At 38.5% G+C, this 15,272-nt stretch overlaps 3 protein-coding genes across 3 annotated transcripts; 1 reads left to right on the top strand and 2 right to left on the bottom strand.

Annotated features, from left to right (window-relative positions):
* Nucleotides 1-356: 356 nt before the first annotated feature.
* LOC129241566 (larval cuticle protein 65Ab1-like) lies at nt 357-773 on the bottom strand. The gene has a single exon (XM_054877964.1). It carries the CDS (start codon nt 730-732, stop codon nt 421-423), a length of 312 nt encoding a protein of 103 aa, XP_054733939.1. The 5' UTR covers nt 733-773; the 3' UTR covers nt 357-420.
* Nucleotides 774-8,824: 8,051 nt separating this feature from the next.
* On the bottom strand, nt 8,825-9,223 carry LOC129241644 (larval cuticle protein 65Ab1-like). Its single transcript, XM_054878081.1, has one exon. The coding sequence runs from the start codon at nt 9,191-9,193 to the stop codon at nt 8,876-8,878; it is 318 nt and encodes a 105-aa protein (XP_054734056.1). The 5' UTR covers nt 9,194-9,223; the 3' UTR covers nt 8,825-8,875.
* A 3,164-nt stretch (nt 9,224-12,387) lies between these two features.
* Nucleotides 12,388-12,787, top strand: LOC129241624 (larval cuticle protein 65Ab1-like). Its single transcript, XM_054878063.1, has one exon. It carries the CDS (start codon nt 12,414-12,416, stop codon nt 12,729-12,731), a length of 318 nt encoding a protein of 105 aa, XP_054734038.1. The 5' UTR covers nt 12,388-12,413; the 3' UTR covers nt 12,732-12,787.
* Nucleotides 12,788-15,272: the final 2,485 nt, after the last annotated feature.

The following is a 15,272-nucleotide window of genomic DNA, read 5'->3' as shown; positions in this document are numbered from 1 at the left end:
AGTTTTCTCGTGCTGCCAATACATGTTAGAAACTCTAAGAAAACTCTCTTAAAAGGTATTTTATGAAGCTCAGTAGCAACCCTTCCAGAGTCATAACAAATATTATGAGCTCACAATAGCCAATCTCAAAACTAAGGAATTGACGCTGCCACTACAAATTAATCAACATACAGCGACTATCAAGAAGAAAAAAAGTGACTTGCTAGGATGTAAATGTATCCAATTTTACACTCCCCCGCAAGTATAAGTACAATTGGTAAAACCTCTTATCCTTTAAATTATTTATAATTATAAATTTAAATAATTTATTTAAAAATAGAATTACAAAAGTTTTCAAACTTCAAACACTGCAATTAATTTACTTTCTCTAATAAAACATTACATTAACAAACTTTAACTTGAATTAACAAATTAATTTACTTAAGCGACTGGAGCAACGGGCAAGTGAGCGCCTTGAGGTTGGAAACCGTTCTCGTCAGCAACATAGTTGACGGTGAATTTCTCGCCAGTCTTCTCATCCACCCACGAGTAGCTACCGTGGACAACGATAGCTTCGTGATCAGTGCCAACATCCTTCAGTTGTCCAGCTTCCTCCTTCTTGGTACCATCGCTGGTCTCCAAATTGTATACGTAGCTTTCAGGTCCAACATCAGAGTCCAATCGGACAATTTCAGCATCGGGGCGAGCGAAGGCAACGGCCAAAAGGCAGGCGAAGATGATGGCGGCTTTCATGTTGATTAGTTTGTTTGGTGATTAGATATGTTGCTACAAGAGAGGTTGTCAAATTTGTGGTTAATTTTGCCTTTGCTCTGTGTTATTTTATATCATTTCCGATGCATGCTTGTATTTCTATAGACTCAGTTTAATCTGGTTTACGCTGTCAGAAATAAAAGCAAAAAAGCTTGAATTTGGTACTACTATCACAACTAATGCTATTTCAAGATGGATTTGCATAGTTTTATGTACATACATAGCTGCATAGATATGTACACATATATATTTTCAGTATTTCTCTATTTTTAATTTTTTCTGGCTTATTGATAACGACTGCGCGGATTTTCGCTTGTCACTGAAGCTCGTTGCCGTCATAGAATTTGCATATAAATATTCACAAATTAAATCAATATCAACGTCGAAAATATATGTAGAATAATTGTCATAATATACCGGTTTCATATTGAAGTATTTTATTAGATTAATTAACTTTAAAAACTACTAAGCTGAATTTGCGTATTAGCCGGATAAGGTATTAACTTAATGCATTATTTACTTTCCGGCATAAGAAATACCGCACGTGAACTTTTGGAATGATAGGAAAAGTTATTTTTCTTTAAGCTAGCTGCAAGCACTGGCAAATATGTGAATGTACTTATGCTGTAAAAAAAGCTGATGCAATCAAGCAGCTGTGGTGCTTTCAGCCCACAGGAAATAATCTTAAAATCCAACTGCAATTGGATTTTAATTTTTGCATAAATATTAATTTTCACTATTTTTGTATATATAAGAACTTTCGTGGTATACATAAGTACAAGTATATCCGTTTTAAATTTTTCATATTGTAATTTTTCATGAGATATATAGATCACAATGGGCAAATGAACCGACATATTTCACGCTAAGGCGCTGGAAATCTCGATGTCCGCTGGCATAAACTTTCATCTAAGCATCTTCAAAGAGGATGTGTATGCATCCAGCTCCCAAGAGACAGACGTATAACTGAGAACGAAGTAGTGAACATATTGGCAAAAGCGGCTGCGGCCCCGTTACCAATAGAACCCGAACCCGTCCTTGCCCCTTGGACAACACACCGTTAAGGAAAATCTTAAGAATGAAGAGCTAAGACTAAAATAGATTAGCTGGCACCAAATAATGGGGCTAAAAACAAAAGAGATTTAAGAAACTCATAGCCCTCCCTAAGGAAAACTCGATTAAAGTTGGAAGGACACGTACCTGCACGCCATCAAGGATCCTCTCCTATTGGGTATGTACGTCCAAGGTTTCTAAAGCGTACTATTATACACTTCAGTCTAGCAGCAAAGAACAGAGCTGTATGGGTATGAGTGTGTGGGAACTGTGAAATCAAATGTAATGACGTCGACGACAAGCTCTCAAAAGAAATATTTATTGACAAGGGTCGTTAATCGATCGGAAGCATTATGGTAATTTTGCTGGTAGTTTTCCAAATTTACAGTTTCTAATTGGACTAATCGGTGCAGACAGACAAAGTTATTTGATTATTCATTCAGTAGAACAGCCATTAAGTCGTTAGGCAGAGCGCTCATAAACAATTTGGTAAAAATTTGGCTATTAAAAGATATTTTAAACATAGAGCAGCTCAAATGTAAATTAGCGAATTTGTGCCGAGGTAGGATAGTTGAAGCCGAGCCTTTTAAGGGCTATGTTTTTAAAAATTTGAAGGATATCCCTGATTTTTGCATTTCTGCATTTCTGAGATTATCCTCCTTCTTAATTGGCGCAATAATCGCTTACGCGATTTGTGTTAACCGGCGTCAGTTGGACACACCAAGTGAAGACAAGTCCTTCTCCACCTGATCTTTCCCACGCAGATGAGACCTTTCTCTTGCTCTGCTACCACCAGCTGGTACCACATCGAGTACTTTCAGAGCCCGAGCGTTTGTATCCATCGGACGCCATGACCCAGCCAACGTAGCCACTGGATCTTTATTCGCTGCGCTATGTCTATATTGTCGTAAAGCTCATACAGCTCCTCGTACCATTGCCAACGTGCAAAGTACCAAAAATCTTGCGCAGAATCTTTCTCAAGCACTCCAAGTGTCGCTTCATCGGATCTTGTAATCGTCCACGCTTCTGTGCCATACGTTAAGACGCGCATGATGAGAGCCTTATAAACGACTTTACTACTCATATGCCTACTTAGTCCAATATAGCACTTTTTGTCAAAAGAGAATTTCAAGGCTGACATTGTTATAGGTGTTAATGCTGGTTCCTAAATAAACGAAGTCTTTTACAACCTCGAAATCATAATTGTCAACAGAGACGTGGGTGTCGAAACGCGAATGCGCCGACTGTTTGTTTGATGCCGTTTTGTTCTCGCTCACTACTACACCCATTTGCTTTGCCTCTTTATCCAGTGTGGAGAAGGCAGAACTAACAGCGCGGTTGTTAAGGCCGATGATGTCAATATCATCGGCATACGCCAACAATTGTACACTGTTATAAGAAATTGTGCCTGAAAGATTAAGTTCCTCGGCTCGCACCATCCTACATCAGGTTAAAAAAGTCACACGACAGCGAGTCACCCTATCTGAAACCTCGTTTGGTATCAAACGGCTCGGAAAGGTCCTTCCCAATTCTAACGGCGCTGCTTGTATTGAGCAACCTCATCTTGCATAGCCAAATTAGTTCGCGGGGATACCAAATTCAGACATCGCGGTATACAGGTAACTCCTCTTCGTACTGTCGAATGCAACTTTGAAATCAACGAAAAGATGGTTGATGTCGATTTTCCTTTCATGGGTGTTTTCCAAGATTTAGCGTATTGTGAATATTTGTTTTATGGTGGATTTTCCAGGTCTGAAGCCACATTGATGACGTCCCTTCAGTTGGTTGATGGTGGGTTTCAGCCTTTCACACAAAACGCTCGCTGGAACCTTATAGGCGGTATTTAGAAGACTAATCCCGCGATAATTGGCACAGATTACAGGATCACCCTTCTTAGGGATTGGGCAGAGCACACTTAAACTCCAATCGGCAGGTATGCTTTCAGGCGTCCATATTTTGCATAGAAGCTGATGCATGCACCTTACCAGCTCCTCGCCGCCATGTTTGAATAGCTCAGCCGGCAGTCCGTCGACGCCCGCGGCTTTGTTGTTCTTTAGCCGCGTTATCTCTATTCTTGCCCCGTCATGGTCGGGTAGCGCAACGGCAGTTCTGTCGTCAACGATTTGGGTATCGGAAAATATAGGGTAAGAGATCTTTTAATTCATTAAAAAATTGTCTATATAGAATAGTAAACCCATGTCTGCATAGAACAGGACAATGTCTCCGAAGTTGCGAGATCGCCCCTTCTTCTTCTTCATCTAGACAAAATCGGTGTGCTAAGACTGTGTTGATTTTGGCTTAGCAGAGATTCTGTTTGCTTAGCATTTCATTACGCCTCTTTCATTGGCTGCTCTTACAATTTACTCAAGGATAAGTAGCTTACATGTTTGTATTTGAATGCCTATGTCATTGCCTATGTACTCATAGATCAATTTGGTACCGATTTTTGCTAGTTCATTGGCTCTGCAGTTCTCCTCAATGTCACAATGGCCAGGAACCCATGTTATCATTAGGTGAAATGACTCAGCCATCTCGTTAAAAAATGTACGGCATGTCATAGCTACCTTGGAGGTTGTCGGCTAGTTTGTAAAAGACTTTATAGTCGCCTGGCAAAAAAGTGAAAATTTAGATATCATCTTCCGGTAATGCATTATACTGCACCAGCGTCATGGCATTCATTATTGCCATTGCTTTCAGTTCAGCCTTAAGGACACTACAGTAGTCGGGAGATCCCTAGATGTTCAGAATATACAGCTCCGCCCACTCTGCCATCAAGCATTCAGCCATCTGTGTACATGGATGGACTTGTCCTGTCTTACTTCATCTCGTTCCCACTCTTCTCTTGAGGGTAGAATGGTCGTGAACGTTATAATGGCAAGTATAGGCAGAAGTGTATAGTCCACCAGCCCGAGAAGTTCCAAAATGCAAGCCAGCGTTTTACCAAGCTTAACTTATTGAAACATTTTGGCACCCGACGGTAATAATGCGTTTTGGTAAATTTTATTCTTCAAAACTGCATACAAATTGGCGGTAAACACAAATAAACGCCCAAATAATTTTTCGGAGAAACAGCCCCAAATATGAACCTTAACTGGATGCTTAACAGTTCGATCATCAGCAGTACGTATGCAACTATTCGCCCAAAAGAAAGATTCCTCCGTGCATGTTACGTTTACCCAATTCCGTTCTGAACTCTCCTTAGCCCATGTAAGTCATGTTTTCAATGTCTGATAATGAGAGCAGCGGTTTTGTAATGTACTCCGAAATTTGAGGTTTTCTGCACGTAAAAGTCCAAATCGTGGCTTTTGATGCATTAAAGCCCCTTTCCTTTTACCTTCTTCAACTGATTCAGCTTCTCGGAATGATAAGTTCGGCTTTGTCACGAATAAATCACTAGTCTTGCTTTGAAAAGGTTATCTTTTTAGGTTTGTCCGGAGAAGTTGGCAATGTTTCTAACTTAGTTATGCCCTTCACCCATTTATTTATGAACGTCTTCGACTTTTTCAAATATAATATTTTGCTGCTAAAGCACGCGACTTTTTAGGGCCTTTTTTACATAAGAATTCAAATTATTTTTCATAGGCGGAACTCATTTTGTAAAACTAGCGCACGCCTTTCAAATTTCTCTCAAAATTTCTTTCAAATCTAAGAAATTGTTCAAAGCATTTTGCGAAAAGCATAGGTATATTTAGCAGCATTTATTTTTTTTTTTATAACGGAACTTTCAACTTGAATTTTGCCGTTCACGCTTCTATTAGACAGACTGTACATTTGATCGCTTTAAAAAACATTTGATCCATTATGAACTATTCTCAATGCGTAGTTTTACTGACAGCAGCTGACCAGATCGAATCAATCAATCAATATATAATATTATAAGCGGTTAAGCAGTAGTTGGAAAGGGGGTTGTATTTATTCAGCATGATGCCAGATCTCATACGTACATCTTTAAACGACATGTCATATGAGCTAATAGCTTGAATGGGAGACTTTATCTCATTCGGTGTATAGTTTAAACCTGGCAGTCAGCTGTTATAACTTTGTTAGCCTTTGCGTAATGCTAGAAAACTGATAAAAATGTCAGGAGCTACTTGTTAAAATTAGCTGGTCAGAATAGCATTGGCAGACGGCAGCGTTAATCCTTATTACCGGGGCACTTAATTTGATTGAAATTGTAGTATGACAGTCGGATGGTTTTGAACGGATATTAGTTGTCCTGATAATAAAAAATAATTATTTATTTAAAAAAAAATTAATTGTTGTAAACATTTCTCAAACAGCTCCGAAATGTCAAAACAATTAATGTATTTTCGAACGTGTTAGTGCAAACAAGCATTGCATCCATACTATCTTAAAAAAGAGAACGAGAAAGCTGGAGTTGAATCATCACATACGTGCCGCTATCACAACCATAGCAAAGAAAATTACATCATTCGCAAATCGTATAAGCTGAATCGCAATCGACCCAACGAATGTAAACGGATCGTAACTTATTTTCAATTCACAATAGTTTTGATGTTCCACAATGCTTTGGATCATATTTTGTGGGCACAATAACGTAGAGCTGTCAAAACCATTCACACTCCCAAACAAAGTGTAAATATTTAAATGATTAGTCATTCTAGCTCATTTACAAAATTTTCCTTGCGGATCCCTGAAGCGGCCAAACAATAAGAGATCAAATAAGATATTGAAGTTTCTAAAATATTTTTTAAATGAAATGCAAAACCTTTGTACCGTACTTAAAGTGAAATAAAAATATAATATTTTAATAACAATAATATTTGTGGTTATGTACATTTTAAGCCACTTCTCATATGATATTATATGTCAAGGAGTTGAGGGTTAATATTCAAAGAAATTATCCTAGCAATACTTTTGGGCCCCTTAAAAACGAATCAGATGTAAACTTTAAAAAGGTGTATGTCATATATTATTTCTTGGCTTCCGTTACCATATGAAGTTGGCGGGACCTTGTTATTGTGAAAAAAATATGGATTTTGTTGTAAATTGTTAGTTAGAGAGACGTTATCTCTCTCACTCTATCCAAATAAGTACATATACGTATCCACTACGGTAGGTTAGGTTTGGTTGAAACGATTGTCCACTGTAGGACACACTCAGGCTCATGGCCCATTGTGATGCCGCGTGGGGAACTAGCCCTTATCCCTCCTGAAACCAACGTGTACTTTTCGAAATTTTCGTTAGATCCTTAATTTCGACACAGCCGAGATCTTCTATTGTAATTCATTAAAGAAATGTCCGCCCAAAATGGCGAGTCTACGTCTGGATAGAGCAGAACAGTGACACAAAAGGTGCGGGATCGCCCCTTCCTCTTCCTCGTCTAGACAACTTCTGCAGAAATCATGTGTTTGCACACCCATTCTCTGGGCGTGCCTTCCGATTAGGCAGTGCCCGTAATAATTGAAATCAGTGTGTTAAGACTTTGCTTATCTCTTCTTAGTAGAAGTTCCGTGCGTTTAGCGTTGAGAGTCGGCCACATCTGTCGGGCGATTTTGCAAGTTGCTTCATTCGCTATTCTTACAATTTCCTCGCGGGTACGTAGTCTACATGTTTGCAAGGGTATACCTATATCATTGTCTTTGTACTCATCAGTCAATTTGGATTTCGCTAGTTCATCGGCTCTGCAGTTCTTCTCAATGTCACAATGGCTAGGAACCCATGTTATCATTAGGTGAAATGACTCAGCCATCTCGTTAAGAGATTCGCGGCATTTCATGGCTACCTTGAAGGTTGTCGACTGTTTTGTGAGGGATTTTATAGCCGCCTGGTGAGAAAGTGAAAATGTAGATATCATCTTCTGGTATCGCTTCACACCGTACCAGTGTCACGGCTTTCATTATTGCCATCAGTTCATCCTAAAAGACACACGGAATATATGTGTACACCTCCGCCCACCCTGTGGTCGAGCTTTGAGCCATCTGTGTATACATGGATGGACTCGCCCTGTCTTACCACGTCTCGTTCCCACTCTTCCCTTGAGGGTAGGAGGGTCACGAACGTTGTGGTGGCAAGTATAGGCGGGGCTGTATAGTCCACCTATTCGGGAAGTCCCAGCGTGCCATCCAGGATTTTACCGTGACCGTAGTATGTATTTGACTACTTACTTAAAGTGCTCAGCCTTATTGCTGCACTGCGCGCAATGTACTTTGCCTGAGGTATACCGGAAGGAAGTTTAATATCAAATATAGTGCTTTTGATGGTATGATTGACATTGCACAGGTTATAAGTCTTTGGATCCTGTCAACTCTTTTAATGTTCACGCCCTTCTCCAGGGCATTCCCTCATATTGCAATACCGTAGTAGGGAGTTGGTCTAATTATTGCTGTGTACAACCAGTGTATCGTTCTGGGTTTCGAACTCCATTTTTTTCCAATGAGCCTTCCGCCGGAGTATAGCGCCGTCGTAGCTTTGCGTACTCCATCTGCGAGTGTGAGCCCCCAATTTAGCTTCCTATCCAGTACAAGTCCTAGCTATTTAGCGTTTTCTGTAACCTTAAGGGGTTTCCCCCCTAAGAGTATTTGTTGAAGAGCAGGTATTTTGTGTTTCTGGTGAACAGTATCAATTCCGTTTTTGCCAGATTTACTTCTAGTCTTCGACTTTTGCACCATAGTGATAGTCTGTTGAGAGCTCTTTGTTGAAGATTACACAGCATATGAAATAATCCTACCTCCCATTTCTTCCAGTTCCTGAAGGAGATTATTGACGGTCAGGTTTCACAGAAGTGGAGAAATTACCCCACCCTGAGGTGTACGTATACACTAAACGATTGCCATTTATGTTAAGGGTTAGCCCATTGCGTGCAATTTGTTACCTAAAAACCCATTTTTGTCATAAAGTAGTTCACATTCAAACAATACCGAGTAAGCACTAAATGTATGTCGGTTTGTATACTGAGTATGAAACTTCCATTACACCGAACTTCAATTTAATATCTTTGATTTAAGAAAATCACACACTTTACTATATTAATTTTTGTCTGTATCAGTAACTAATACATTTAATTTTATTCCAATTTAAAATTTAAACAATTTTCATTATTTCAAACAACTTAAGCGACTGGGGCAACGGGCAAGTGAGCGCCTTGAGGTTGGAAACCGTTCTCGTCAGCAACATAGTTGACGGTGAATTTCTCGCCAGTCTTCTCATCCACCCACGAGAAGCTACCGTGGACAACGATAGCTTCGTGATCAGTGCCAACATCCTTCAGTTGTCCAGCTTCCTCCTTCTTGGTACCATCGCTGGTCTCCAAATTGTATACGTAGCTTTCAGGTCCAACATCAGAGTCCAATTTGACGATTTCAGCATCGGGATTGGGGCGAGCGAAGGCAACGGCCAAAAGGCAGGCGAAGATGATGGCGGCTTTCATTTTGCTATGTGAGGGTTGTTATTCTGTTGGCGTCAGAAACTTAATGGGTGTCAATGCAGATGTTGCACGCGCTTTTATATCCGATCTAGATAATAAGACAATACTCATGCAAATTTATTTTTTATGTATTTTTATCACATTCTTCTTTAACGGCCACTTGTTGCATTTATCACATGCAAATATTTCGTCAGCCATAACTACCTAACTAAAGACTAAATACTAAAGAATACAAAAGATACAAAAATAAAATAAGATTCAAAACAAAAATTATCCAATGAATACTTAAAACTAATGTTCAAAATTCCAGGTACAATACTTATTTCCCAAAGCCGTCAGGTAAGGCTTCTAATCGCAATATTTGTTGGTCATACATATATAGCACCATGACATCTTTTTGGGGGGAGTTGAGTATATTAAAATTTGCCCTATAGTAAATTTACATATTAATTATATATTTTTATAATTTACTTAATTCTTTGGTTATCAATATTGGTGGCTCTAATTTTAAAGCAATAGAGTACTTAGAAATTTACAAAGCCAACACTGTCAGCTGTAAAGCCCAGGAAGAATAACTCTTGCCAAAAAGTGCTATTTTAGACTTAGTAACCAATTTTGCAGTAAAGTCCTCTCTCAACAAACAAAATTAACTCTTGATAAGTAACTCATCATGCCCGCTCCCATGCATGCCGCAGAAGCTCCCATTCCTGAAAGTACTCCAAGGGGGTTGGTGTTCCTAATTAGCGCCAGCTTGCGAGAAAAAAGAAACTGGCACCTTTTTACTATTATAAGTTGCTGAACGAGCAGCAGTGAAAAAGAAGAAGAAATAAAAAAGGCTAGATAAAACTTATGTGTATTTGAACATGCATGTGCATGTATGTATGTATATACATATGTAGGTATACATTTTAGAAAACCTCTAAATTTTTAGATTTTAGGCCAAAAAGTAGTAGTTAAGCTTTTCCAAAGTGAATCTAAAAAATACTGCAGCAAGACTAGTTCATATGAAATATTTTGCATTAAACTAAAATCTTCAAAAAATGAAGAAAGTGAGTCTGCGCTATTGTTTCATATTTAGTTGTATAACCGGCTTTAAAATAATTCCATGTATAAATATTTAAACATAAAAATCTGTGAAATTCAAATACAAGAATAAACCGGTCGTCTTGAAATAAGTATTAAATTATGAAATCTGAAATAGGTGTTAAAACATACATATATGCATATTTATATACCGGAGATGCCGCAGCCCGGAGTCCCGCAATCCCGGAATCCCGTTCTTTTAGCATTTTTTACTTTTTTTTATATTTAATCATAAGAAAAGCTTTTAATTAGAAAATTTTTTAAAATAAATTTGCGACCAGTTTAAAAATTAGTTTTCCTTTCCCGATATACAAAAAAAATTTTACTGTGAAGGAGTAACAATTCGATACAACAACGTTCTACAATTTCACAACTTTTACTTACCAAATCTTATTTTCATCAGCAGACAGCAGTTCGCATTAAGAAGACTGAACTCTTATGTTTTTCTATTCTATATAATATATTTTAAATCATATGAACCACAAACTTTCGATTTTTAGAAAGTATAATGGCATTCGAGCCAATTAGTAAAAGACTATGCCCCATCAGGCTCAAAGCAAAATTTTAAAATATAGCAATTATAGCTGCGTTTGCGCCTACCCATGCTTCAAACGATATTGCAAAAGACACTCTCTATGCAAAACTTGAAGATATAAAGTCAAAATCATGTAAATATAACATAAAAATTTAACTCGGAGATTTAAATGCAAAGAAGATTTGCACCGGTATTAGCGAGTGTAAGGCACTCGCCTGCGGAAGGCTCTGCGCGATAAAAGACGCGCTACCTCTGATGATATATCGTTTAGAGGCGCAAACTGCGACTCTGACCATTATATGATGATCGCTAAGATAAGGCCAAAAATTTCAAGGCAATGATCGCAGGCTTAAGGAAGTGAAATGGAATACGGGACATATCGGGTAAGATGCACTCACGAGGTTGACACATTGATACATAAAGGAAGTGCAATACGTTTTATAAAAAGTCAACAAATCAGAGGGCTGGGAAAGATGTACAGAAGGCTAAAATGGATAGCTGCCAATTTAGGGTTCAATAGACAGCCAAGTGGACAGAGGGGTCGAAATAGACCAAATAAATGGTGGGTTGATGAGGTCACAGCCGACCTGCGAAAAATGAGGATCACAAACTGAAAGGAATAATAGAGGATCCATAGAGGTGGAGAGCCAATGGTCTGCACAAGACTGTCGTTCTAATGATGATAATGATGATAGTTTTGTATGTCCCGGTATTCCGGTATCAACGCTCAGAAATCACAAACATAAGAGAATATACTGAAATTTAACCAGTTGCGGTTAAAGCAACTAAATAACTTTTTACGCTTGTGTGTACGCCAATGAAAGTATTTTTTATTTTATTTTATACCTAACTAATAAATTATTCAACAGCATTGGCGAAAGTCAGCACAGAAGAATAGAAAAATTTTATAAGTGTTAGTTAATCAAATGTCAAAAACTTGATGGCAATTAAGCTGGTAAGCAAAATTTACATACATGTCATACATAGAAAATTTGTGATGAGCTAAAGTGGCCACCTAGAACTTGTCTTCTAATTAGCAACTGAACGTTGTCTGAAATTTCATATATATTAATGTGCTATATGTTTTTATGTGCATAGAAGAGCGAAAGCAAAAGCAATTTAAGAAAATCTGAAGTCATGCAAAACCCAAAATCTTATGTTGATTTAGACTTGCATTTCATATCCTCTATTTATAATCAAGAAGCAAAATCGCAACTAAAATGATATTGAAAAAGATTGCAAATATCAAAGAAATGTAGCTGTGACTTTAATGCAAAACAGCCGCCGCTTGCATAATAAACATACCTATGTATACACTTAGCTCTAAACTAGAAATTATGCATAAATAATTAGCTTCATTTCAGCAATTTGGTTTTTAATTTTTTTTTTTTTTGCAGTAATAAAATGCATGTATGATTTTGATAATTGAAATTTTTAAAGACGAATGCCTGGTTTGCTCGGAAACTATTAAGTCATGATTTGAAAAAAGTCAAAACGAAAACCACATTGCATATTTCTAGATCGGATATAAAAGCGCGTGCAACATCTGCATTGACATCCATTAAGTTTCTGACGCCAACAGAATAACAACCCTCACATAGCAAAATGAAAGCCGCCATCATCTTCGCCTGCCTTTTGGCCGTTGCCTTCGCTCGCCCCAATCCTGATGCTGAAATCGTCAAATTGGACTCTGATGTTGGACCTGAAAGCTACGTATACAATTTGGAGACCAGCGATGGTACCAAGAAGGAGGAAGCTGGACAACTGAAGGATGTTGGCACTGATCACGAAGCTATCGTTGTCCACGGTAGCTTCTCGTGGGTGGATGAGAAGACTGGCGAGAAATTCACCGTCAACTATGTTGCTGACGAGAACGGTTTCCAACCTCAAGGCGCTCACTTGCCCGTTGCCCCAGTCGCTTAAGTTGTTTGAAATAATGAAAATTGTTTAAATTTTAAATTGGAATAAAATTAAATGTATTAGTTACTGATACAGATAAAAATTAGTAAAGTGCGTGATTCTCTTAAATCAAAGGTATTAAATTGAAGTTCGGTGTAATGGAAGTTTCATACTCAGTATACAAACCGACATACATTTAGTGCTTACTCGGTATTGTTTGAATGTGAACTACTTTATGAAAAAAATAGTTTTTAGGTAACAAATTGCACAGATGGGCTAACCCTTCACATATGTGGCAATCGTTTAGTGTATGCGTACACCTCAGGGTGGGGTAATTTCTCCACTTCTGTGGAACCTGACCGTCAATAATCTAATTCAGGAACTGGAAAAAATGGGAGGTAGGATAATTTCATATGCCGATGATATTGTAATAGCAATCTCTGGCAAACACCTTCCAACACTTTGTAATCTTCAACAAAGAGCTCTCAACAGACTATCTCTATGGTGCAAAAGTTGAGGACTAGAAGTAAATCCGGAAAAAACAGAACTGATACTGTTTAGCAGAAACATAAAACACCTGCTCTTCAACAAATACTTTTAGGGGGAAAACCCTTTAAGATAACAGAAAACGCTAAATAGCTAGGACTTGCACTGGATAGGAAGCTCAATTGGGAGTCACAGTCACAGATGGAGTACGCAAAGCTACGACGGAACTATACTCCGGCGGAAGGCTCATTGGAAAAAAATGGAGTTTGAAACCCAGAATGATACACTGGTTGCACGCAGCAGTAATTAGACCAATTCTCTACTACGGTATTGCACTATGGTGGAATGCCCTGGAGAAGGGCGTGAACATTAAAAGAGTTGACAGGATCCAAAGCCTTATAACCGGTGCAATGTCAACCATACCATCAAAAGCACTACATCTGATATTAAACTCCCTTCCGGTAGACCTCAGGCACAGTACATTCCGCGCAGTGCTGCAATAAAATCCTGGATGGCACGCTGAGGTTTCCCGAACAGGTGAACTATACAGTCCCGTCTATACTTGCCTACCTTCGAGAGAAGAGTGTGAACGAGGCGTGGTAAGATAGGGCGAGTCCATCCATGTATACACAGATGGCTCAAAGCTCAATGACAAGATGGGCGGAGATGTATATTCTGTGTGTCTTTCAGGCTGAACTGATGGCATTAATGAAAGCCGTGACACTGGTACGGTGTGATGCGATACCAGAAGATGATATCTACATTTTCACTTTTTCGCCAGGCGGCTATAAAATCCGTCACAAAACAGTCGACAACCTTCAAGGTAGCCATGAAATGCCGCGAATCCCTTAACGAGATGGCTGAGTCATTTCACCTAATGATAACATGGGTTCCTGGCCATTGTGACATTGGGGGGAACTGCAGAGCCGATGAACTAGCGAAAATCAGTACCAAATTGACTGATGAGTACATAGACAATGATATACATAGGTATACCCTTGCAAACATATAGACTACGTATCCGCGAGCAAATTGTAAGAATAGCAAATGAAGCAACTTGCAAAATCGCCCGACTGATGTGGCCGACTCTCAATGTTAAACGCACGGAACTTCTACTAAGAAGAGATAAGCATAATCTTAGCAAACTGATTCCAGTTATTACGGGCACTGCCTAATCGGTAGGCACGCCCAGAGAATCGGTGTGCAAATAAATGACTTCTGCAGAAGTTGTCTAGACGAGGAAGAGGAAGGGACGCGCTGAAAGAGCCGGAGCATTGCCATGAATACAACCAGCAACCGTTGTTCTTTTCTTTGATTACAATGTTCTTTCACTGAGAACTACTGAATAACTAGTATTTTATTGTAACAGTTTATTAATGACGGTACCAATTTATTAACATAAATAAATTTATTTTAGTTTACCCCGGTAATACTGAAAATACGTTGAGCCCCCTCGTAGGTATATTGTGATTTCGTATGCTGATTCATCTAAAGAAGGGGTCAAATGCATACAATAGCTTTAAAAATGAAATATGAAAGATATCATTACATCACCTCCTTTACCATAAGTTGTACATTATACCTACAGGGTAATTTTTCCATTTTGTAGAGAATTTCAGTCCATTAAGCGCCATTTTCTATAAAATAATATGTTCTATTTTGCGGAAATTTCCAGGCTAATTGTTGAAACATTAATATACCTTATTAATGCTTTCTCGTGAGCATTAGATATCGGTGCAGCAGAGAAATACTGTATTGCGAGCTGAACAAATTAAAAGAAAAAAGATAATAATAATTGGTGCTTAAAAACTTTGTTGGATGCTTGGCCGAACTCCTCCTCCTATTTGAGATGTGGAAGGACCTAAAGTTTTATACCGACTCCGAACAGCAGCTGGTTTTATATTAGGAGCTTTTTCATGGCAAAAATACACTCGGGGGTTTGATATTACTAGCCGAGGGGCTGCCTCTTATGTGCTTACCTTCTGCTGTGTTCAAAGTGCAAACTTCAAAACCCACATTACTTATGGCAAAAATATGCCGATCTTGTTTTGATAATAAAAGCTGTCATAATTTGTTCAC

Source organism: Anastrepha obliqua, chromosome 3, assembly GCF_027943255.1.
Source record: "Anastrepha obliqua isolate idAnaObli1 chromosome 3, idAnaObli1_1.0, whole genome shotgun sequence".
In the NCBI taxonomy this organism is placed as follows: Eukaryota; Metazoa; Arthropoda; class Insecta; order Diptera; family Tephritidae; genus Anastrepha; species Anastrepha obliqua.
Note: the sequence above shows the minus strand (reverse complement) of the source record. Positions and strands in the feature narration are given on the sequence as shown.

Excerpts from the sequence above, each read along its gene's own strand:
- LOC129241566 (XM_054877964.1), bottom strand. The coding sequence starts at position 732 with ATGAAAGCCGCCATCATCTTCGCCTGCCTTTTGGCCGTTGCCTTCGCT.
- LOC129241644 (XM_054878081.1), bottom strand. The coding sequence starts at position 9,193 with ATGAAAGCCGCCATCATCTTCGCCTGCCTTTTGGCCGTTGCCTTCGCT.
- LOC129241624 (XM_054878063.1), top strand. The coding sequence starts at position 12,414 with ATGAAAGCCGCCATCATCTTCGCCTGCCTTTTGGCCGTTGCCTTCGCT.